Source organism: Rutidosis leptorrhynchoides, chromosome 2 (genome assembly GCF_046630445.1).
Source record: "Rutidosis leptorrhynchoides isolate AG116_Rl617_1_P2 chromosome 2, CSIRO_AGI_Rlap_v1, whole genome shotgun sequence".
Classification (NCBI taxonomy): domain Eukaryota; kingdom Viridiplantae; phylum Streptophyta; class Magnoliopsida; order Asterales; family Asteraceae; genus Rutidosis; species Rutidosis leptorrhynchoides.
The window spans coordinates 435,164,931-435,191,734 of NC_092334.1; the positions used below are offsets into that span (position 1 = coordinate 435,164,931).

The following is a 26,804-nucleotide window of genomic DNA, read 5'->3' on the forward strand; positions in this document are numbered from 1 at the left end:
TGCTCATCACGGTTCTCATCCTTGATGCATATAGCTTCAAGTGTACAACTCGTTGATGTGTTTGCATCATCTTTACCAAGTTTTGACCATCATAATACAAGTGTAGGTCTAATATAAGTAGCACAACTCAATTAAGTGTTGCAAGTAGTTTGATGAACCAAAGTTACATCAAGATCTTAGATCCGACACATATATAAACTCTAAAAGAAATATTAAGCTACAAATTTGAAAGTAAACTAAATAAACAAGATCTTAAGTTGTAGAACATAGTTCTTAGTTAGATCTTGAAGATCCAAGACCCAAAAGTCTAGATCTAAAGTTACTAAGTTAAATCCTAAGTCATAACACTTGAATCTTTACTTTAATGAAACCATAAGTTATGAAACTTAGATTCTCATCTTGAAAAAAGTACGTAAGCTCATAAGCCTTTGTTTACAACAAAATTAAAAGACCATAAGCCATAGAAACTTAGATCCAACACAAGTATATGAAGTTATAACTAGAAAGTTATACTTCCATGTTCTTGAACTTATAAAGTTAACTTTAGTTTCAAGAAGTATGAGATCAAGATTAACTTGTAACACTTGACCATTAACCACAAATCACGAATTTAAAGTGCAAGGAAATGAAGAAATAAACTTAGTTTACAAGGGACAAGTTCATGGTTGTTCATACTTTAAAGATTCAAGCCAAGGCTTTGCTCTTTAAGAAAGTAAACCTTAAGTTTACAAACATGAATACAAGTAATGATTTTTACAACTCATGAACTTTCTTTAAAAATATTAAATGTAGAACCATAACTAGAGAGTTTAGGTTCTTGTTTGTTCTTGAAATGACAAGATAATATGAAGAATAAACTAGGTAGTTTGATTCTTAACAACAAAAACTAGGTAGTTTGATTCTTAACAACAACAAACAACAAACTAACAAAGTAAGTAATTAAACAACAACAAAGAACAAATATTAAAACAAGCAAATGATGATGATGATGATGTATGTATGGTTTCGGTTTTAAGACAAGAAAAGGAAGAACATAAAGCTTATTACTTACAAGGTTAGAGAGAAAAGAGAGTAAAAGAAATTGCAAGTAAATGTGTGTGTGTAAAAGTGAGATGAATACAAGTTATAAGTAATCAAAATTTTGAAACAAAACCACCCTTGTACACCACCTAGGCCGACGGCCAAAAGGGTGTCCCAAAGAGGCAATGTCAAACTTCTACTTTCATACATGGGGAGGTGTTGAATGCTTGAAGTGGTATAAAAGCAAAGTAGCATGGGAACAAGGTGTAAGGATACTTGTAACTAGATTACTCATGGCTAATTAATCTTGGTTAAGCCTTAAAGCATCATTAACATAATATTGGGCTAATTAGTCCATTAAGATAAGTAGGGTGGGCTTCCAAATTCATTAACATAAATAAAAGCCCAAGTCCAAGTAATTAACAAATTAAGTAAATAAGCCCAAGTAATTAACTAGTAATTTTAGTTAATTAAAAATGATTAATAAAAATTAATCATGAATGTAAATAATATTTAAAAATATTATTCGTGAAAAGTACGTGTGTCACAAAGACGAGTCGGGCATGTAAAGTCAAGTACGGTATCAAGTAAATGTATATAAATACATTCATTAAATCACAAGCATTAATAGTAAATATTAATAATAAACGTTGGAAAATTCCGGGTTGTTACACTACTGCTTTTGCAGCTTTCCGCCTGTGGGCGTTTCTTCAAACCTGTTTCTGACCAAATTCACAACAGCTATAACAACAACATCAATAATATCTAAAATACCATAATCTGAAAATAAATAAACGTTTACGGAAGTAGTTATTACAAATACGATAACACCTATATGTTTTAGTTTTACAAACATATTATTTTCATTCTTAGGAAACGAGTCAATAATCGGGCATATCCTCATCCTCACGAGGAATCTCATCATCGCTTTCGTCATTCATCAGGTCTTTTCCTTTCCCGCTTCCACCACCTAAACCTATCAAGTTCCTCATTATATTGTGCATACTTTTTAACGGTTTTTGTCACCGATTTCTTGACACTCTCCGTCACCTCGGCTTTAAATCGATCCCGCTCCTCGGCCCACCTACGATGAACTTCTTCTTCCGTGAACAATCTTTGACTCGTCTGGGTGGAAAACACGTCTCCGCATATGTGTTGTGGACCCCACGTGGACCCAAAAACGAGTCAAAGAAATGGGAAATTTTGTCATCTAGTAGCACATTGGCGGAGAGAATTAGGTGCCACAAAAGGGCTTCGTCGCCCGTCCTCTTTTTTCTTGTAGTGAATAATATTCGATCCCGGGTCATTGTTATGTGGCACAGAACCCATTGCCCTTAACCAACCGGGCTACACGTCGGAACCTTATTTTATATTGTTTATTAATTTAATTAAAATATAAAATAAATATGGGAGTTGTATAGTACTACCATACTTTGATGGTATTGGCGATGGGGGCATGGTGGTCCTAATAGTATCGATCTTCATTATCACAAATAGCACAAGCACCAATATCCTTAAAGGGTAAACTTAAAGAAAAGCTACCCAATAGCCTAAGTTTCTTAGCCCCCTTTAACTTTGTTTAAGGTAAATTTATTCATCACTTTACTACCAATTAAATCACATATACAGTACAATTTCAATACCACTTTTTCTACTTATAGCCTTCTTTTAATGTTGTTTCCAATTAGATAGAGATTAAAGAACTTTATAAAAAAGAAATCAGGTGAAATTTTCTATAAAAATATAATTATATGAGCATTGATACAGAAAGTTGTGTGTACATTAATACTCCGTATATAGTATTTAATCCACTTGTATTTTATGGATTGATTATATATGGCTATATGCTTTGTCTTTGCTTTATAAAGTAGTAGTATCTTATTATTATTACTTCATTATTATTATTATTTTCTGTTCAAACAAGGTGCGTGAATTCTGCTTTAGATATTACTTTGTATACCTAGTGTTTAATTTGTGTATCAGTTCTTCAGCTTGATCACTTAAAGGTTTCTCTTTTTTCACTTGATTTTGAGCAGATATTTATATTATGTGGTTTTCACTCTTCATTTTGATTTTCAAATTTTATATTTTAATTTTGTAACTAATTATTAGTAGATGAGGATGGTGAGACAGAAAACTGAGATTAGAAAGATAGAAAAGCTATCAGCAAGACAAGTGACTTTCTCAAAAAGAAGAAGAGGGCTTTTTAAGAAAGCTCAAGAGTTGTCTACTCTTTGTGATGTCGATATAGCTCTCATCGTCTTTTCGGCCACCGGAAAACTCTTTCACTACTCTCCCTCAAGGTCTCTTACTTTCTCTCACTTACTTTCTCTCTCTAAGTACAAGTACAGATCTAGCTAGCAACTAACTTTGTTTAGTTAATTAATTTTCTATCTTTCAACTTTTAAATCAGATATATACTAGCTAGTAGTATATGAAGATTTAATGAGTAAACATGAATTTGTTGTTTCTAAAAGAGGAAATAACATTTTTGATCAAATTAAAGGACAGATGGAAATGTGTTTTGAAAGTACTAATAATAGCTGGAAAACTGCATTGATCATGAGGTGACAGTTTAGAGATTCATGTGTACTTCTAAATCTAACATACAATAAGTTCTTTTGTGCATTGTTTTAAATATATTGACTCTCATTAAATTTTTCTATCATCAGTGTATATGTTAATCAGTAAATATATAGTACTCCATATAATTAAAGATAATGTTAATTTGATGCTAGGGTTTCATATTTCAATTGCAAGTATCCTTTTATCATTTCATGGTTCGAGCGGTGTTGTAATTCGTTTAAGACGCTTCTTTCGATGTAACTTTGGGCACATAATCTATCCATCTGTCTTTATATATATGTAATTCTCTCGCAGTTAATGGTCATTAATAAAACCCTTTAAGGTTAAAACTGATATCAGTAAGCTACTAAATAAGAACACGGGCCTGGTTCTCTTAAGTTTTTTATTTTTATTTATTTATTAGTATTATTTATTTATTTTTTGGCAAAAAAACTTGAGTTTGTTGCTTATGAAATAGTACAAGGTATTGATGAAATAATCCTAGGGCAGTACAAACCAGATTAAAAATCTTTACACTTTTGGTGAGGCAGTACTCAAATTTTCATCTTTATATTTTTGTAGGGTAAATTATTTCAACTGTTTCCTTCAGCTAGCTGTTTTTATATGATGTGTTATTTTCCGACAAGATTTTTTTGATTTACATAATCATTTTCTATGTTTAACTTAATTTGTTGAGCTTAAGTGAGTATTGTTTTTATTTTTGTTTCTTTGACAAAATTTAAATAAATATTGACCAATTAAGTAGTACTCGTAAGTCGTTAATTTTAGTTACAGTACCTAATCAACTTCTAGTCTTTTGACCAGGGGTGACTCTATGTGTATACTCGTGGGGTCACGGGACACCGCTAGTTTGAAATTTTTTAGTAGAAAATATTCTTTAAATTGTATAGGACACCACTAAATTTAACCGCAGGACCCAATATATTTTCCAAATTTATAGTTTTTCTTTTAAATTGTTTAAAATACCACTAACTTTAACTACTCGGACACCATATATTTTCGAGTTTGCAGTTTTTTTTTTAAAGTAAACTACCACTAAAATATTACTCAAATATAATTAGTAGTGAAAAAAATTTCGGGACCCCATTACATTTTAATCCTAGAATCGCCACTGCTTTTGACTACTCCGTAACATTTTTTATATAATTAGTCTTAAATCGTTTAATTAACACTCCTATATATAGAATAAATATTAGCAGATATATGTTTAACTTAAATTAATATGATTCATATTCATATAATCTATATATTTGATAAATTGCTTACGTATGATTCAAATTCAAATTACATTATATTAGATTAGATTCTGCAACTATATAGTTAGGTTAACTCCCAAATTTTTTTGGTTAGTATATTGTCTAGTTACATTATTAACTTCCAATTTTTTTTGGTTAAAAAGTATGAATCAAGTTCTAGAAAGGCATAGACTGCAGTCCCAGAATGTTGGAGATCAGCTGCAACAATCGTCTCAGGAGTTGCAGGTCAGCATAGTACTAATTAATTTGTTGATAACATAATTTTATGTTACTAAAACTGCAAAATCCTACATACTATGCTACATATACAATTTAGCCACATTATCTAAAAAATTGAATACACAACCAACTATGTTATCATTAGACATAACCAAATACTTGTAGGTGAAGTAGAATCTGTAGCTAGCTCATTGTTTTTATCAGGAAAGCAATTGCAAACAGAATTTCATTATTTACAATTAACCTAAGTTTCTATAGTCTCGGCTGTCTCACACGTATACAAACGAATTATGTTATCATTAGACAATACCCGGTCCCTATCAAGGATGTTACATCAGGCTTCGCCTACATCTTAATCGATAACCTCAAGTGTGTTAGAACGTTCATCATGCCTTGCCATTACAAACGTACTGAATCATAAACATGATCCTCGGTTTTAAACCAATGAGCTATTACCAAAATCCCTTGGCAACAATCACTATAGGTTACCAAATAGATGTAGGAATGTTTGTGAAACAAACATAGAACTTAAAAACAAACCAGATAATTAAGAAACCTAATAAACTCAAATTTTTTATTGATGAAGTGCATACGTTATCTATACACAAAGAATACGCGTAATTAATTAATCCTCTGTACCCATAATTTACATTCAATTAGGGTTTAGTTACTATAAAATAGACAATCTTTCCTTGATATTTGTATTCCCTTTGTCTTAGAAGTTCACTCTACTATTTATATCTTATTTATTTATATATGTTTCAAAATAATTGTTCAGTTACAAAAATTAACTATTAAATATTATTAAACTCCCTAATTTTTCCTCATTTAATAGTCTCAACGACTCATATTTTAACAAATTCACTCAAAGACAAATGCTAGTGCATAATACGAATCCCTAATTTATATCACGCATAACGTTTATATCAGTCATGTTATTTGAATAGTTGATGTATATAGACATTGGACTTTTCGTTATGTTTATTACATGTTATTTAAATGATTATGCTTTATATGCTTATATATGAATCTTAAATCGTTCAAGAATAAAACGTAAATGCATAAAACATATATAGTAGACATAGTCATTTCTACGAAGGTCATAGACTTTCAGACGAAGGACTAACTCTTCCGCACGATAGAGTTAGGTTGGTGTAAGAATATGTTAGAGTTGACATTCGCAATTAGGTGTGAAACCTTTGCACGAAAGATAGTCTTTCGCACGAAGGAGAGCTGACAGTATATAAATACGGGTTATGAGTTTCATTCAAATGTTACACACTTTACACAAACCCAAGCCGTGATCTCTCTAAACTTCTCATCCCAAATCATTCCCAATACTAATAACAACTTTAGGCGTCATTCTAATCTAGTCTTAGGTGAGTAGGTTTAATTATTCGATCATGATAGTTCTCGTTTATTTGATTAAATTTGTTTTAGTGAATTCCGCGCATTAGATCGAGTATATCGTTTGTTTATGATCGTTTTAGTGTTCAATAAAGTGGTATCAGAGCCTTTGGTTGTGAATTGAAAGTTTTTTAATCAAAAATTACAAGTTGTGTATTTGGGTTTTTGAAAAGATCCGAGTTTAACAAAAAAGATACAATTTTTGTATTTAAAGTTTGGGATTTTGAGTTGTTTTGTGAGTCAAAAGTGTTTCCTAAGAGTACTATCATAAAGGTTTTGGTTTTTCCCTTGAAAACAAAGGTTTTGGTTGAAAACCCTAGTTTCCGTGCTGTCATATGAAAGTCTCCTCTGAAGAACTTCCTCTTGCGACAGTCTTGTGACTATTGTGCGACACTCCGACCTTTGTGCGAAATTAGCTTTCTTCTTACGAAAGTCTTTGACCTTCGTGTGACACAGATTTCTGGACTTTTTAAATATTGACTGAGACTTCCGTGTGAACTTGAACCACCTTCGTGCGAAAAATAGACGCTCTTCAGCAATGCCAATCATTCCTCCTCCTCCCCCCCTCCCCGAAGATCGCTGCTGAAATTCAAAATGAGTAGGAAAACAAGTTAAATAGAGGCTTTTCACGTCTAATATGAATCCAGATTCAGATTATCATAGACAACATTTCCAATACTTGAAACACATACGAGATACTTTTCATTAGCAACTGTGATAGCAATAAAAGTTTTTTGCGTGGTTTATAGTCTTTTAATAACTTTAAGTTTCCGATCATATGATTGGAAGAAAAGATGTTTACGATTTACCCTTTAAATGATTTGTTCTTCAAAATAAAAGATGGTATAAAGTCACCTTGTTGTGCCACTTTACGTGATGGGGTTGATGGAGATTTATTAAAATGTAAGAGTTCCCTCAATACTTCCATGTGTCTAGTTGTGAAGGGGCTAGGAGATGAATTAGTATCGAATGAAGTTTTTGTCACATGTGTAGAAGCAGTATGGGCTGAAACAATCTTGGGGTATAGCCTTCGAGGAACCCATTTGTTAGCTCTCCATGAGTGTCCCAACATTAGTGCCTTGTATGATAGGGTTTTTGCGGTTTTTACACTTAAAATTCTCGAAGCTGAAAATTTTTTCGTACTTCAAATTTCTAAGTGACAAGAGAAACACTTTGAATCTCTCCATTTGATTGATTGCAACATCACCTTCTTCGGCTTACTTCTCTTCGAACTTTTGCAATCCTAAAATTTTTACCTCTTATCTCGTCTAGCTCCTTGTTTAGACCTTGAAGAACATCAATAATTCTATCTTTTTCAAGAATCTAGGTATAGATGCACTATCTTGGGAACACGACTACTGTATGTTGTAAAACGTATCCATCTCCTGCCATAATGTTGTTAAAGAAGTGTTATATTCAATAATAACCTTAGCTTGTATTACGAAGTAATGATTAATTGTCAAAACATTACGAGGTATTTTCGAGGTTAGAATACTCTGCTTGAAATGTTATCCAGATTTCATGTATTGTGTTATAGTATATGTAAGTTTTGCCAATATTGGGTTCATAGAGTTCACAAGTCATGCCATAATACTAGAATTTTATGCCTCTCAACATTTGTAAGGATCATCCAGTTTTCCCTTTCCCTTCCCTCTGATGACAAGAAGAAGATATTAGAACCATTCACGAAGTTCGAATCTTGGTAAAGACCAAGATCAAATTAAAATAGGCTCTTGACCGGAGGGGCGCCAATGTGCGCAATTCACCCGGTTACAGGTCTCGTTGCTCAAGGGAGCTCGTCACCCTGGGGTTTTACTTACTAGTGGGGACTCAATGTGGTTGTCACTAAGAAGGTTTCCTTTGCGAACCAAAAATATATATAATTATATATTGTGTATACTTTATTATCCTATAATACTAATTACCATGAGATTTTACTATTAACGGGGGTAAAAAGTCTACCTCGTTCTCTTTTTATCTTTCGCTGATCTCACATTCTCACACACCAACGTATCCATATCTGAACTCTCTGGCTTCTTTCACTTCAAACCACCAAGCCCTAAAAATCTGCCTGGCGACGCCACCTTACATTATAATGTATTGATTTATATTAAAGTGATTTGTTGTTCGGGCATATTTCGATTTTTTAAGTGATTTATTTTGATTTTGTAATTCAAAATTTATCGTTTAAAAGTTGGAGGGTATATTTCGATCTTTCTATCTAAGGCATCAAAATTTATATGACCGGCCCCAGTGATTGGGCGATATGCCTTCATAAACCCACAATCACGCAACGTTAAATATAATCTAACATCAAAACTCCCTCTCACAAGCAATAAAGATGAACTTAAATCCATAACCTATGAACCTAAAAACCGTAACCTCGAGAAAATAAAATAGTTCTAACCGCCACTAATCGCATTGTAATCTCACTTTCTCTCAGTGTAAATCCGAAATTGTACCACAAGCTTCCTTTTGTAAATATTACACCAAGATCGTGCTGGGATCATCAGGTATAACATCGCGACCTCCAAAATAATAATAGAAATTGATTTTATCTGCTGCAACAAATCTAAAACTGCGTCGTTTCAACCGTAATATTGTCTTGCGGATCCTATGCAAACTAATCAAGAATTAAAATTTTGTTTATCCGTCGTCCGTATATTAGATATAATAGAGATTTCTTATTGGGAGGACGAAATTGTTTACAGTGAGCTAAATTGGTGTTGAGACTATCTCCAAGATTTGTATCCCGATATCTCGATTGTTTCAACCTTGTCGGATGGAACACTTGTGCATTATCAGGCAATGTTATTTAGCATGGGCATTCAACATGCTATCAGATCGCCCGTGACGTAAACCCCGAAATATTTAGTGGTGCGCACACGTGGGGAACGTGTGTGCTACATAAGCCCTGTTTATTCGAAAAGTTAGTAATATCATGTGTGTGCTACGTAAGCCCTATTTATTCAGAAATTTAATAACACACATGAGTGGTACGTGTGCTACGCCAGTCATGTTCAAGTAACAAACTTTTCCGCATATAAATAGACCAATTGGGCCATTTCATTTAGTGTTAAGACACTTTAAACTTATTTTGTATAAATTTACTCTCAGATATATGTTTACGAAATCTGATCAAACTCTAGTTGCCTCAATCGGGATTCACGGCGTAAGTTATTATTTATTCAATCCCTTGAGTAGATTAATCATACAATTGTTTAACACCCTTGCGAATTCAGATTCTAATCGGGTTTGCACGATTGTCAGAGATTAAGAAATTAGATAGCACGTTTCCCCTCTATTTAGCACTCGAACTTATTATCCCTGATATTAGGTTCGATGGTTCCTCAATGATTCTTTATCGTATAAAAAAATCTGAAATGTTAGCAAATTTATGTAATTTTGATCATGCTCATCTAGAGATGGCAATGGATGTTTCATCCATGGATATTCACCTGATCCGATCCATTTATAATGGATATGGATGACGTAAATGGATGACTTATGGATATGAATATGGATATGGATCATCTAAATATTTCGTGGATCAGATATGGATGACAAATTATCATCTATGGATATATCAATTACCACCTGAAATACATCTATATATACATATATATGTACTAAAATATATTCATATATATCAACATACCGATATACATATACATATAACCTACAAAATTTTAAATTATTAACAAAATAAGAGTTATGATAGTCATAATTATTATCTGTTACTAATAGACCTTGTTGACCAAGTCACTGCTGTAATTAAAAATGGTATAGTATTACAGAATCATAAGCCTAAAATAAAGGCAATTATTACCTTAGTTATCTTGATTGAGTCTGTATATATATATGACGATTCAATCAATGAAATAGACAAGAGATTGTACTCTATCATGGTATCAGCCTAAGATATCACGATCCTCATTCTTCCTCTGCCGATTTCACCTCTCAATTCTACATTCTTTCTTCCAAAAACACCTCAATAATAGCCGACAATGAAAAATTCCATCCGACAATCACAGAACAACATTAAAAACTTTATTTCTATAACTCTTGACATGGATAACAGCATATACATACATACATACATATATATATATATATATGTATATATATATATATATATATATATATATATATATATATATATATATATATATATATATATATATATATATATATATATATGTATGTATGTATATATGTATATATATATATATATACACACACATATATATCATGGGCTGAACTCTTCAAGATTCACTGTCGGGCTTACAACATTATCGATCACATAATCTCCAAAACACCTGCAACTGCAACTTCTGATTCTTCTTTTTACAATTACCGAAACCACCATAACCATTGAAGCATGGAATCGACTTAACTTCATTGTGTTTCAATGGATTTGTGGCACAATTTCTAGTGAACTTTTGAATTCCATTCTCAAACCTGACACAACTGTTGAGCAGACGTGGACATGCCTTCAATCTATTTTTCAAGACAATCGCAAATCATGAGCCATTCATCTTCACCATAGGTTCTCCAACACTCGTCTTAATCAGTTTCCTAATGTCTCAAGCCTACTGCAACGAAATCAAACTCATCACCGACTAACTTGGTAATGTTGGTCCTGCTCTTGAAGAAGACCGAATCATGTTATAGTTTATTGCAGGTTTGAACGACAATTATGACACCATCGCTTCTCAGTTATCATATACTACGCCTCTTTTGTCCTTTTATGCTGCATGTGCTGCCCTAGTTATAGAAGAGAACTGGAAATTACAACAAGTATCTCAATCTGCTACTTCTTCAACAGACACGACGCTCGTCACCACCGTTACACCACCCTCGCAAGCACCGGTAACCACCGATCACTCCTTCAGTCAATCATATCATGTTCGGCGTCGTGGATCCTATCGGGGTAACAATTGGGATAGAAATTCCTTAAAACATAAGTCATGGAAATGGAAGAAATGGCCCTAATTATTATTCTGGGCCGCCAAACAATTATTAGCCTTGTAACTATTGGGCCGGATAGAATACCACTTGGAGCCCGCCACCATGCCCACATCCTACTCAATTGTGGGCTAGGCCCAATTTTAACAATAATCAACAACATGGAATTTTAGGTCCACGTCCACATATTCAACAACATGCTCAGTCTATTGCTTCCACTACTACTGACATTGAATATGCAATGTACACCATAAGTCTCATCCCTCCAGACAACAATTGGTATATGGACACGGGTGTCACTTCTCACATGATAGGTTCACAAGGTAATCTTCTATATTATTCTCAATCAAAATTGCCACGTCACATTACCGTAGGTAATGGAAATAATATTTCAATACATGGTTCGGTCACCTCTTTCCTTCCATCTTTTACCCGTCCCGTTTACTTATCTAATGTACTTTTTGCTCCACATCAAATTAAAAATCTTATTTTTGTACATCTAATATCTACTGAAAATTGTATTTCTCTTAAATTTGATCTATTTGGTTTCACTTTGAAGGATTTTTCGAGGGGGACACCAATTCTACGATGTAATAGCTCTGGCGACTTATATCCATTCAATGCATCTTTACTTCAACAACATCTAAAGCATCACTCTACCTTCTCCGCCGTCTCTTCTAATTTATGGCATCATCGACTCAGGCATCCCAGTCACACTATATTAAAAAGTCTTAGTAATACATGTTAGATTTCTTGTAATTCGAATATTAGCAATAAAATTTGTCAATCTCGTGTTTTTGGCAAACGAGTAAAATTACATTTTTATGAATCATATTCCACTACTTTTGCTCAATTTGACATCATTCATAATGACTTATGGACCTCACCTTTAATAATAAATGAGGGTCACAAATACTATTCATTATTACTCAATCATTTTACCAATTATTTGTCGACATATCCCATTAGCCAAAAATCACATGTATACTCCATATTTGAGCAATTTCACTCTCATATCGCTACAGAATTTAAGTCACCAATCAAACTTCCAATGTGATAATGGAACGGAATACAACAACACAAAGTTTCACAACGTTTTGCAATAAAAATGTCATAGTTTTACGTTTTTCGTGTCCATATACTTCCTCTCAAAAGGCAAAGCGGAAAGAAAGATTCGTGCTATAAACAACATCATTCGAACCCTACTTGCACAGTCAAAAGTACCATCCACATTTTGGCAACATGCAAACTCCATGGCTACATACATCCTGAACATTCTTCTTCACAAAAATCTTCAATACCAATCCCCTACACAATTACTTTAAAATCACACACCTTCTTACCAACATCTAAAAGTCTTCGGGTGCTTATTTTATCAGCTCATTCCTTCCACACAAATCAATAAACTATAACCATGCTCTCTTCCATGTGTATTTCTCAGCTACCCTTCTAACAACTGAGGATACAAATGTTACGACCTAACTTCTCATAAAATCATTATATCCTATCACGTAATCTTTAATGAGTCAATATTTCCGTTTTCCAACTCTCAAAACACCTCACTCGAATCCTACCATTTCTCAACTACTCCATTTCACCCTATCTTCCTTCCTGATCAAATACGTTCTCCACTCACTCACTCTAGTTCTCCACAAAATCAATCCACTCAAACACCTATATCGCCAACTAATCTGGCCCGTACACCAAGCCCAACAAACTCCTTCTACCAACCGAGGCCCATTACGCCTACTTCTGTCACCAACACACAACTCTGGTAAGTTTTTACTCCATCTCCCAGCCCATATAATGATTCTTGGCCCAGTTCTACTTCATGTTCTATCCCAAATATGCTTTCCATTTCTAATGCAACTAATTCGAGTTCTTCTACTCATGCGAAAAATACATCTACTACAACAAATAATTCTAGTACTTCTACTAACACAAACAATACACTGCTCAATCTAGCAAATCGAATTTTCAATCTTTACATCTCCTCAGTTCTCCTTTTGTTGATCTCTCTCTTCCTCGTCGGACCATGATAACACGATCCATGTCCGACATCTATAAACCTAAAGCTCCACTCAATCTATCATCTATACTTCTATATCTCTTTTCCATATGAATCCTAAAATTGCTCTTTCTGACCCAAACTGGAAACGATCCATGTATGAAGAATATAAAGCTTTGATTGATAATAAGACATGGATTCTTATTCCTCGTGAATCTCCTATGCATGTAATCAGGTCAACGTGGATTTTTCAACATAAATTTAAGTCAAATGGCAACTTTGAACGATACAAAGAAAGACTTGTTGGTGATGGACGTTACCATGAACTAGGCATTGATTGTCATGAGACTTTTAGCTCAGTAGTAAAATCGGATACCATTCGCATGGTTCTGAGCATCGTCACTTGTAAATCATGGTCTATCCACTAACTAGATGTCAAAAACGCTTTCATACATGGACATTTAAAGGACACGGTATACATGTATCAACCGGAAGGTTTTCGGGATCCTCGATATCCCAATCATGTTTGTCTCTTGCAACGATCTTTATATGGTTTGAAACAGGCACCACGTGCCTGGTATCAGCGTTTTGCAGATTTTGCGGCTAATGTCAGTTTTAAACATAGTAAATGTAATAACTCATTGTTAACATATCATAATGCTTCGCAGATTTCTTATCTCCTTCTTTATGTCGACGATAATGTACTTACGACATCCTCTAATTCTTTCAGCAAGCATCTTATGTCTCTTTTTGCCAAAGAATCGCCATGAAAGATCTTATTTCGCTCAGTTCTTTTTTAGGGATCACGGTTACCATACATAAGAATATGCAACTAATATCATTCATCGAGCAGGTTTTGCCTCTTGTAACCACGTTTCAACCCCCGTGGATTCTCAAGGCAAAGTTAGTGCATCTCTTGACAAACCTGTTGCTAACCCACTAAATATCGATGTCTCGTGGGTGCACTCCGATAACTTACTTTTACACGCCCTGACATAACTTATGCGGTTCAACAAGTGTGCTTGCATATGCGTGATCCACACGAAACTCATATGAATGCTATTAAGTAAATTTTAAGATATCGGCAAGGAACTATATCACATGGTTTACACATCTCTAGATCTACATCTCATAATATGATTGCCTACACTGACGTTGATTTTGGAGGATGTCCTGACTCCCGAAGATCAACATCGGGGTATTGTGTTTACTTGAAGATAATTTAATTTCTTGGTTATCTAAACGACGTGCCACAGTTTCTCGTTCTAGTGTCGAGGCGGAATACCAGGGTGTTGCCAATGCAATAGCCAAGTCACGTTGGTTACGAAATTTATTGCTTGAACTTCATTATCCTGTCTTGAAAGCTACACTAGTGTTTTGTGATAATGTCAGTGCTTTTATCTATCCGGAGATCCTGTCCAACATCGATGAACCAAGCACATTGAACTCGACATTCATTTTGTAAGAGAGAAAGTTACTAATGGTCACGTTCGTGTTCTTCATGTTCCTATACAAGGTATCAAATAGCAGATATTTTCACCAAAGGTCTACCTCGCTTACTGTTTACCGATTTCCGCTCTAGTCTTTGCATTCGTCCTCCGATCGCTTCGACTGCGGGGGAGTAATAGACCTTGATGACCAAGTCACTGTTCTAACTAAATATGGTATCGATATTACAGAATCATTAGCCTAAAATAAAGGCAACATTTACCTTAGTTATCTTGATCGAGTGTGTATATATAGGATGATTCAATCAATGAAATAGATAAGATGTTGTACTCTATCAGTTACTAACAATATCCAAAGTTACATATTTAGATTAATTCGGACGTATATTTACTTATAACGTATTTTGCTAAATTAAATTTACATTCGACGAAAAATGACTATCAAAACATGTATAACAAACCAAAAATATAAAGGTTAAATATCTAAGTTTGTTATAATCTAGATTTAATTGTCAAACGTCGTTAGATTAACTGATATTTAACGGATATTTATTAACCCGTTTAATTCAATGGATATTGATATAGATATGGACGGATGAACTGAAATTAAATATATATGGATATGAATATTGATATACAAAAATTAAATAGATATGGGTGTGGATATGGCATCATCAGATCCATATCCGATCCATTGTCATCCCATCCCGGGATGCTCATCCACATCCCGGGATGCTCATCCACATCCGTTATCGTTCTCAAATCGGTCAACCTACAGTTCTTGATAGCAACAAGGATTTGGAGGGAACCCAAAGAACGTATATAATCACATATACACACCCACAACAATAAAAGAATAATCAATCAAATTCCAAGCAATTACAATAACCAATCAGATAGATAAATATGAATATAAACAATACGACACACGGATATAACATAATCATACAATAAAAGAATAATCAATCAAACTCCAAGCAATTACAACAACCAATCAGATAGTTAAATATGAATATAAACAATTATACGACACGCGGATATAACATAATCATATGAATTGTGCTTTCTGTATATATTGTTTCTTGGAAGAGATATAAACATGGAGAGAGCACATAATATAATAGTATTTTCTTCTTATCATAATAATTGGTTAAAAAAGTTTTGCAATTTTATGAATCTTCCGGTCATCATATATAGATTGCTCGAAGAAGATCTGCCATCTTGAGCAAAGAACTTGGGGAAAGAACCCGAGAATTGAGGTACAAACTTCTTTTAAAACATTCGAGTTTTAGTTGATTAACCAAAACCAAATTCAGTAAATTTATATTTATATTCGATAAATTCAGTCATTTGAAGGGAGAAGATCTTCAGGGACTTGATCTCAAAGAGCTACGCAAACTAGAGGCCATTATTGAGTCTCGATTGGTTGCAGTCGTAAAAGCAAAGGTATGTGTGTGTGTGTGTGTGTGTTAACATCCATATTATGTTATATTAGTTTTGATTCGACTAGTTTTAATTTCTCGTCAATTTATACGTTTCTCTGTTAAATGTTTTCATCATCAGGGTGACAGAATGTTGAAAGAGATCAGCACTTTAAAGAAGAGGGTCTCGCGACTAAACCTTTCTGTTATTTCAATCCAAAGTTTCATAATTTTTAAGCTTTAGCATAATCTATCGTAACTGAATAACTTTGACAAAAATTGATATTCAGGAAGCGCAACTACTAGAAGAGAACGCATACTTGAAGCAACAATTGGTGGTACGACTGTCTGAACTTTCCTGATTATATATCTAGGTCCCTTTCCATTTAAATTCTATAGCAGAATTGCTTATGCGCGTCGATCTTGTGAATTAGATAAAGGATATATCAAATGGCCAAAAGGGTATTCATAATCAATGTAGTCATCTTCATTCTTTGGAGTTGACAATTAGCGGTTTGAGCTCAATCGAGCCTCATAACTACAACAACTGTAGCTCAGACACTTGCCTCAAACTTGGGTAAGACAGCCAAACTCCCAACTCTTATGTTGTACTACCTCCGTACGCTTCAAATTATTGTCCACCAACAACAACAACAAAAAAGGCAATACTCTAACACCAATAGTTAACCTTACATAAAAAAAATTACTCCGTATTGTTTAAAATTTGAACAGGGGCAGTAATTTTGGTACCCGAATAGTAAATTTGAGACGGAGAGAGTATACTTGACTTTAAAATCAAAAATATCAAAAAAAAAAAAAAAAAAAAAACAGTTTTTCTTTACCTTCTTCAAGTAGTGTCATTCTTTATCCATTGCAGGCTACCTTGATATCAAGTGGTGCAAATAGATGAATTCAAGAGCGAAGAACCATTCTGTAAAACAAGTTATTGGCTGACTTATTACATTTCTTTTATAATAATGTTTAATAGACTGCTTGTACTTTAATGAAAATTTAGCCAAATTATTTTCATGAAGATATATATAGTTGTAGTTTTTCCTTCAAAATAGGTAATATTGGGTTGCTTGAAGCAACACAGTCTGAAAACAGCATAAACTTCATCTCTTCTTGTTCATCATTACCATAATCATCATCTGTAACTTCAAAACTAACAGGAATAATGTTGCAAGTACTTGAGCATGAAAACGACGACAATTTCAATGGACGTTTTCTTGATGTCGAAGAAACTGGTGAAGCCCCAAACTCCATTGTTCTTTTTACTTGACCTTAAAACATGCATGTCTCAATCTCTTTATATTCTGTTCAAGTTGCAAATCATGGATCTCTTTCATTTCTTCTTTTCGTTCTCGAGTAACATCATGAATTGACCAATTACTCGGAACTTTTACTTCCCATGTTTGCTTATTTCAAACCATTTTTTCTATGAATGAAATGAAATGAATGCATGGAGAGGAAGAAGAAGAATACATAGGGTTCAAAAAAGAATATATATATAGGAATAGTTAATTTAATACTAGGTTCCTTCATGATTTTATTAAAGCTGGGTTTGGAATCAATGACGGGAATAGAAACCACCACTCGATCATTTTCCACGCATAAATGTGTTTTCGGGCGGAAACCATAACCACATAACAGGGACCAGATCCATCAATCCATACGGGCATGTGGATCAGATCAAATTCCTGCGTACGGGACGGTAAAACCTCCCTCGAGGATGTTTTTACGGAGCCAGAGATCAAACCTCTGACCTCCAACCGTGCCCAATACTCAAAGGCAGTTCTAGGTTCCTTCATGTTACCAAGACTAAGCTTTTTGCTTTATTTGGTTTTTTTGTATTGTAGCTATCTCTAAATCTTTAGGTGCCCTTATCGCACGTTCTCAAATTCTTTCATAAGTCTAAATTCAGGATTCAGTTTTCTAAACCTCTCAGTGGGCATGTCAAAAAAATAAAAAATAAAAAATGAAACCGAACCAGTATTGATATTATTAGAGGTATTAAAGATATATTAGGGACCAAGTAACTTGATATACTTGAAAAACAAGTTAAGAGTAAATATTGTACAGATATACTTTCCATATATTGTTGTATTTTATTTTATCTTATTCTTCAAGTATATCAAGTTCGTTCCTAAGTATATCTCTAATAGTTCTGATAATTTATAATACATACAAGACTTGAAGAATAAAATATAATATAATACAACAATATATAGAAAATATATCTATACAATATTTACTCCTAACTTGTTCTCCAAGTATATCAAGTTGTCTTGTCCCTAAGTATATCTCTAATACCTCTAATAGGTACCAGTACCGAAAACTTAAACATTGGAGATTCGGTTTCGGTTCTTGATTTTGGACGAGTTCGGTTTCGGTACCATTCAGTTCGGTCCTCGTAAACCTAACATTAATAACAAATTGATTGTAATACATTATGGAATTGTTTGTCTTTTAATGTATAGACTTCATGATCGGGTTCACTTATGTAAAGTTTGATATTTTATATTTCGGTTAGAAGTACTCACTCCATATAACATTCAACCTTCTACGCAATGGCGATTCTACATTGTAATAAGTGGGGTTCTTTGTATATAGGACACCATTAAATTTCCAAATATGACCCCATATGTTTTTAAAATAAATGGGTTTTGAAGTAAAACAGTCATATCTTGGGAAAAAAATCATAGAAGTAGTGCTCAAATTGTATATGACACCACATTGAGTATCGATCCTAGATTCGTCACTATTTCTAAGATTAAGATAAGGGAACACGTGAGCTTCAAATTCGTAGGTCAACTGAAATGTGTACTAGTTCGGTTCACAACAAACCTTTTATGCTAAATGAGATGGGGGCAAGCAGATAATGGCGTTGATTGAGAGTATCTATCATTACCGTATACCGAGCCAATTACCTACAGATTTAACTATAGGATGACACACAATGGAGCTTATATAACTTTAGTTAGCCAATGTTTTGCAAGAAAAACATTAAAATGAATAACTTTAAATAGACGAAAACTAGTTAACGAAAGCCAATTTTTGGTTCCATGGGTATAGTACCGAAGAAACCGTTACCAAACAACCGATAGCGTTTTTGTAAAACGGCTCGGTATTCGTTCTTGAAATTTCACATTTTCAATTTTGGGATTTTCAGTTCGGTACTATATGATTCGGTACCGATCTCATCTCTAGCCTCTCAGAAATTTTCAAAATAACTATGTAGCTTCCAAAATTCTAAACCCTTTATTTCATCCAAAATCCCAAAATAAATATTGCACCAACACCTTCACTAACATTTGATTCAAATCGAACCCAACACCCTAAACAAAAGCGAATCGAACCTTAAAAACCAAACAAACTAGAGAGAAACGCAAACTAACTACAAGACCGCTAAACAACAACAATAACGACATCAAAAGCCAAACAAACTAAACTATTCACTCAACAAGAATTTATGCACATTAAAGCATCAACCTTGCTTTAAATTGAAATGAAAAAACGACAGTTTTCAAGAAACTTATCTTCTAAGGAATGAATCTTTCTTATATATAAAAAACAGAATCTTTCTTTTGGATGAGCAACATAAACATAAAGGATTCACATTACTAGATCTCACAAGGTTTCAACTATATGTTACATTACTATGATCTATATTTCCCTCAGAAGCTAAAAAAAATACTTACCTTCTCTATAGGGAAGAATAAACATACTCCACTACTTAATGAGAATTCAAAAATTGTTGTGACATATTGTATCTATTTTTCTTATGAGCTTTATAATGTAAAGTTGATACCTTTCTCGAAACCGCCTTCCAAATCATGTCAACCGCATCACCCGGTCTCGAAGGATACTGATACTCGAAATGTGGTGCGATTTGCTTCAATCGGTCCCACATTTCGGTCCATTTTTCTCTATTGATTCCTCTGAGAAGATTCATAAGGTACCCGTTTTTGCAAGCATCTGATGCACGAACAAATATGGAAAATTTTGAGTAGTCAAGAACATCTTCATACGGGAGCTCGATTTCATCACTGATAATAACGGGAACACAATGGCTGACAATTGCATCGAATAAGCGATTAGATGAAGGCGTGTCCCCTGCAATATTTAGGCAGAATTTTGAGGCTGCCATTCCGGTTGATGCTTTGCGGATCCCACCTCCGACTGCACTTCCGAATGTGAAATGCACGTCTTTTTCGTCTTTTAGTAAGTAGTATAATTCTTGACGAATCACTCCACCCTGATCACGAAAAGAATATTTTGGAAGTTTGATATGTGTGAACGTTAAAAAAGAGAGAACAAATGGATTATCTCAGAATAAATTGTATATAAGAATAAAGATGCGTATAACAATATAATCTCAACCTATCCATTAAATGTGGCAAATTCAACCCATTCACAGATAAATGGGTTGATTTCGATTATCTTATTATCTCTAATGGGTCACACAACAAACATATAAAAACAACGAATTAAAACCAAACTGCATATGTAATGCATAAAATCTCCATAATGAACAAACACAAACGGAGCCTGATCATACATTAAACTAACGGATACCAAGGCAGAACAAATGAACGAACACAAACAATTAAAATAACGGATTTTCTTGTTCTTGTTCGTTCATTAAGAAATTACGTTTGTTCAGAACACAAACAAACACGAACGAACATATACATAAATAATCACAGGATCAATATATGAAGTCAAACTTATAAAGAACTTCCCTAATATATATATTGATTTCATTGATGGATCATAAATACCAAAAGAGAATTATTCGAAGCTCTTTCATAATTTGGAAGAATTAGTTTATCCTGTATAGCATCTATGTTCAAATGACTACAAGAACTTATAAGTTAAAACTTAAAAGCATATGATTAACTCTGTCTATGTACTCTGTGAATGTGAGTTCAGGTATGTTAAAAGACAAATTCAACTAAAGCAAGCGATCTCCAATACGCTCTAATAAATACCATATCTACTACTTTATTTATTTCAATTTCGCATACTAAATTTAAGCAGATAATGTGAACTCTGCAAAGAAAATTAAAGAACAGGATATAACTCACATCTTTTCGATAAATCGCTCCTTGAAAATACACCAACGTGGGGCGTTCTTCAAAAGAAGGAGACTTTTTAGCATCAATAGTCCTAACAACGTGTTTGTAAGGAGCAATCACATCTTTATCAACATTCGCAATCTGATTCGAATATCTTCCGAAATCAGAAAGCACAAACATAGCAGAACCCAGTTTCCATCGAGCAATTAACATACTATTCGGATGGTGGGCCATGATTAAATGATCTTTCCCGCCAAATCTTTTCCATTCATCTCGACCCTTTAAATATTCAACCAACCGTTCTTGCAAAATATCATTAGTACTCTTGTTCCCCGTCCCCTCGATTTTAGAAAACCTGTTGTAACTCAAAGACGAAAAAAACGGAACAAAAACAATATCTGCTTGACTCGAGTTATGTACAAGAATCGCAGTGCAAGATCTTGGGACGTTTCGCATATTTGATGATAAAAGATCAAGTGTCAACCAATACTCTATACTGTGTTGTAAGTTTAACCCACCTGGGTATCTAGGGATTTTGCTAAAATTACCAACATTAGGCCATAAACGGGTCGGGTCGCCTATCCATCCAAGTAACCCGAAGTGGAATTCACGAGGTAAATCGTACATATAGACTTTTAATATAGCTTGATTTGGATCACACGAAGCAGCAGCCCGTTGAATGGGCTGAGATTGGGAACATAATTCTTTACAAGGACTCGATTTTGGTTCGATTGACCCATGGTCAACTACAATCAGGTTATAAATGGATCTGGGTACTAATGAATTATTGCCAATTCGAAAGATAAGCGAACACGAAAGGATTAAAAAGAACATAGAGATAGCAATCAAGCATGAAAGCAATTTAGACGAAAACACGCGTTTTTCCGGCATTGAAGTCATTGAGGAAAGGGGGAAGCTTTGCTAACTAATTGAAGATTTTGTTAATGCAAGTTTGATTATAAAGGGTATGAACAATTACCCATTAAAAAGAACAGCTTAACTATCACAATAAAATAGGAAACCCTAATTACATACTGGAAACCCTAATTAGTGGATGATTCTTGAAATTAATTGGGGAAAATACAAGATTTCAAGAAGACCCTAAAGTAACTTAATTTGAAGCTGTTAATAGATGAAATCTGTACACATTTTTTGCTTTGCTTTTGAATGAGACTGTAAACATTCAATAGCACAAAAGTAACCTGCAAAACAGAGTGTAGAATAAAACAAATGTGTAGATACAGAATCGATAAAAGTGAAAATGAGAATGCAAGTAAAGTGTTACCCAAATATGAGATCTGAGGTATTGAAACTAAAAACATGGATTAGATACAACTGGGAATGTTGATATTCAGGGAAAAATCGAATCTTGATGAGTTTTTTGTAGTATTAAAATTTAGGTTGGCTCTTACATTTAAGAAAGATATAACCTGATTTAGTATGATCTTTAAACAATAATAAAAAATAGAGTTAATTATATCGTTGATCCATGTGGTTTACTTAAAATTATATCAGTCATCTTTATCTTTTAAAAACTATACCGTTAGTCCCTGTGGTTTTACAAACGCACGGCAGTAGTCCAAATTATAAGGCCAGTTAAATTAGCCAGTTAAATAATGGGCAAATATGTAATTTTATCACGTCTTTCTCTCCTCTCTTTATTAACAATTCTCCCAATTTTCTTCGATTTTCTTCAAACCCAAAGTCATTTCTTAATTTCTTTACCTCAAAACCTTTCATCAAATTCCTAGAATATCATTAGACTTTTATTATTCATATATTCAAATTATTAAATTGTTAATGGGCCTTTTGAGATCTGATATATAAGATTCTAAACTAAAATCACAGCAAAATCATTCAAGAACAAAATTTGATGATTCTAGAACTAATTTTAAAATCACAGCAAATATCATTCAAGAACTAACATTTAAAATTGACGATTAATCTACTAGATATACACCATCCGGGTCGACGGCGTTTGTTCGGATCTACGACGATTGTTCAGATCTACGACATCGTTCGGATCTACGACATAGACAAGATCAACAACGTCGGATCTACAGTTCCTTCGCCGGTTGTGGTTACAACCCGAAGTGATGTGTTTATTCCGACCTGATGGGTTTACTATAGTTCATCGATTGTTGTTTTGTAAAGGGTTTCTTATAGTTCGCTGGTGGTGGTTTACGACCCCGATGTTGAGAAGTCAGAAAGTTCCACTGGCACGGTTTAGTATTCACTTTTATAGGAGAAATTCTAGAAATATCTTTTGGTTAAGTTAATATCTTGAAGAATAAAATCAAATGAACTTGCAAAATTTTGTTTAAGTTAATATGTTTTTGTTTAAAGGGAAATTGTGAAAATTCATATAAATAAAAACGAAATTGTTTATTGAAAAAGAAATTTGGTTATGATTTGTTTAGGGGATGGAGAAAATGAAGATGAAATTAGAAAGGAAATGACATAATCGTTTGAGTTAGAGTGAATATGCAATATAGGTGAAATTATACATTTGCCCATCATTTAACGGACTAATTTAACTGACACTAGGATTTGGACTATCGACATTCGTTTGTAAAGCCACAGGTACTACACGTATAATTTTTAAAAGACAGGGATGGCCGATATAATTTAGAGTAAACTATAGGGACAAATGGTATAATTAACTCTAAAAAATAAAATAATATACTAGTAAATACTCCGTATTACCGAGTATAAAATATTAACAAAATTGCTGAAATGGTCCCTATGATTTGTACCAAAATGCTGATTTAGTCCCTGTGATTTTTTTATGGACTTCGTCCTCGTGGTATGTCAATGTTGCTGATTTCGTCCCCATTTCTGACGGACTTCTAAATCAGCCGTTAAATCTGATCATGTGCAATGCATGTGAGGATAAACATGTCATTTTACATTTCCTTCTCTTTTCCAAACAAAAAGACTTGTACTATATGTTGTATTACTTGTACTTCAGTCGCCATCATCACCCATAAAAGTCTCCACCCAGATTCATCACAAAACTTAACCCAAGTTCATCACATAATTAAATCAAGATTCAACACCACATCATATCTAATCAAAATAAAAAAAAAAAAACACATTCATTAACGCATTTAATAAAATAATCCCATATTGAAATCATATATTGAGGTAAACAGATTCATCCATTTGCATTTCATACAACAAACGAAAAAAAAAAACTCATTACAAAATATTGTTGAGGTTGAAATCGTACATTTTTCTTTATAAAGTAAATAAAAATTAGTAAATTCATGTTTTATAAGAATAGTAAGTATTAATAGTCAAAATCATTAGGTTAACATGGATGAGAAACATAATGGAATTAATGATCATTTTTATTTTATTTGAAATTATAAAATGGAGATAGTGATCACTTTTATTGTATCCATTCCCAGGTCTATCATCTCTTCATCGTCATCAATCATCATCGTAAAATATCAAAACCAAATCATTAGATCTCCAACCATGGCCACACGAATTAAAGCATATATCATACTATAACTCAAAAAAAAAAAAAAAATAGCAGCAGCAATGGATTTAAAAGTAACCCAAATCATACTACTATACTAGATTAACTATTAAAATCATACTGGATTGCAATTTCCCAAATGAGTTTACCAAAACAGCAGCAACAACAGATTTAAGAACAAAAACAACGGTATCATCGTTCGAATCTCAAAAAATGAAAACCACCTACAATCGTTGATTCAATTCGAGAAACCAGATCCATCGATTATATCCAAGAATGATAACAACCTGCAATCGTGTTTCCGGAAATGATTTTCCGGAGACCGAGATGATTTGCTGCTATTTACTTCAGATCTGGCGGCGGGTTACAGTATCTCGTCGGAAAACTCAAGTGTCGGAGGTTTTATTCAGCAAATCTGGTGGTAGAGATGAACCGCAGATTTGGTGGTTTTGGAGATGAAACATGGCGGTGATGGATCTAGAGGGTGGTGAGACCACTGACGATGGTAGAGGGTGGTGGGTTGATGGTGGTGATGAAGATGTAGGATGATGGGTATGAAGGGTTTGGTGGTGATGAAAAGATTGGATGTTTAAATGTACAGGGTATATAATAAATAAATAATAATATAAATATATGAATTTGGGAATCAAAGAAAAAGAAACGGTCTCACATGCCTCCATTTAACGGCGAATTTAGACGTCCGTCAAAAATATGGACTAAATCAGCAACATAGGCATACCACGAAGACGAACTCCGTAAAAAAAAACCACAGGGACTAAATCAGCATTTTGGTACAAATCACAGGGACTATTTCAGCAATTTTGTCTAAAATATTACAATATTTAGTTTAAAAAAAATTACGTCATTGGTACATGTAGTTTGTTTACATTATCATGACAACACCTAAACTTTTTTTTTTTTGTATAGTTGATACCAAAGTTTTGTGTAACTTGCGTGATTGGTACCCCTAGCTAACTAGAGTTAAATTTTAATGGTTTATCATTCACATGTGAAGCGACCCCGTCCTAATCCATCTGGACGAAGTCACCAACATCTGGTTCCATTGCGATGATCGACTTCAAATAATGTCTTTAAAATGAGCAAATGCACAGCGAAAGATTTCTTTCATATCTGAGAATAAACATGTTTTCAAGTGTCAACCAAAAGGTTGGTGAGTTTATAGGTTTATCATAAAACAATCAAATTCATCATTTTGATAGACCACGAGATTTAAATGTTGCATGGTACAAATGGGCCCGAATCCTATACCCACCTGTAATGTACATGCGATATCTTTTAAATACAGTACACATTTCTCGTGTACGAAACCATTTTCACAAATCTTAGTAACCGTACACATATCTCGTGCACAAAAACTAATACGCATAACCTGTGTATAAAAATCATTCTCTCGATACATAACATTCACATCAATTGGTGGCAATTATCATGTCCACATAATTCAATGGTGGCAATTATCATGTCCACATAATTCAATGGTGGCAATTATCATGTCCACATAATTCAATAATAATCCGCAGAACTTCTGTCTGCATAATAATTCATTCGAGGAATGTTTTGCTTGTGTCTATCTCGTCAAACATTTATAAAAGCATTTCATGTATTCGCAGTTCAAAATATATTTCAAAAGCATTTAATAAAGCAGTTGTAAAAACAGCGCATGTATTCTCAGTCCCAAAAATGTAAAGAGTAAAAGGAAATCAAATGAACTCACGATACGACATTTTGTAATAAAAATATGCATATGACAGAACTGAACAATGCAAGGTTGGCCTCGGATTCACGAACCTATATCATTTATATATTAAAACATATAACGGGAATCACATAATTTAATTTATTAATATATATTATTTATATATATTTGTAGTTATATAGGATT

The 26,804-nt window shown here is 33.6% G+C and overlaps 2 protein-coding genes across 8 annotated transcripts; one reads left to right on the forward strand and one right to left on the reverse strand.

The window, feature by feature from the left end:
- The first annotated feature begins 2,462 nt into the window (after nucleotides 1-2,462).
- LOC139892414 (MADS-box protein AGL24-like) lies at nucleotides 2,463-17,467 on the forward strand. Of its 7 annotated transcripts, none has more exons than XM_071875480.1 (9): nucleotides 2,463-2,604; nucleotides 3,136-3,323; nucleotides 5,006-5,087; nucleotides 16,110-16,171; nucleotides 16,259-16,358; nucleotides 16,476-16,517; nucleotides 16,624-16,671; nucleotides 16,768-16,910; nucleotides 17,211-17,467. In XM_071875480.1, the coding sequence occupies exons 2-9, from the start codon at nucleotides 3,136-3,138 to the stop codon at nucleotides 17,218-17,220; spliced, it is 675 nt and encodes a 224-aa protein (XP_071731581.1). In that variant the 5' UTR covers nucleotides 2,463-2,604; the 3' UTR covers nucleotides 17,221-17,467. The 7 variants fall into 7 exon arrangements, with proteins under 7 accessions (XP_071731581.1, XP_071731587.1, XP_071731586.1 ...); XM_071875485.1 differs by having other exon boundaries at nucleotides 2,496-2,604; nucleotides 3,133-3,323; XM_071875481.1 differs by lacking the exon at nucleotides 2,463-2,604 and adding an exon at nucleotides 2,608-2,743.
- Nucleotides 17,468-19,889: 2,422 nt separating this feature from the next.
- LOC139892416 (probable arabinosyltransferase ARAD1) lies at nucleotides 19,890-22,580 on the reverse strand. Its single transcript, XM_071875488.1, has 2 exons — nucleotides 21,424-22,580; nucleotides 19,890-20,591 (listed from the first exon to the last, which is right to left on the reverse strand). The coding sequence occupies exons 1-2, from the start codon at nucleotides 22,312-22,314 to the stop codon at nucleotides 20,070-20,072; spliced, it is 1,413 nt and encodes a 470-aa protein (XP_071731589.1). The 5' UTR covers nucleotides 22,315-22,580; the 3' UTR covers nucleotides 19,890-20,069.
- Nucleotides 22,581-26,804: the final 4,224 nt, after the last annotated feature.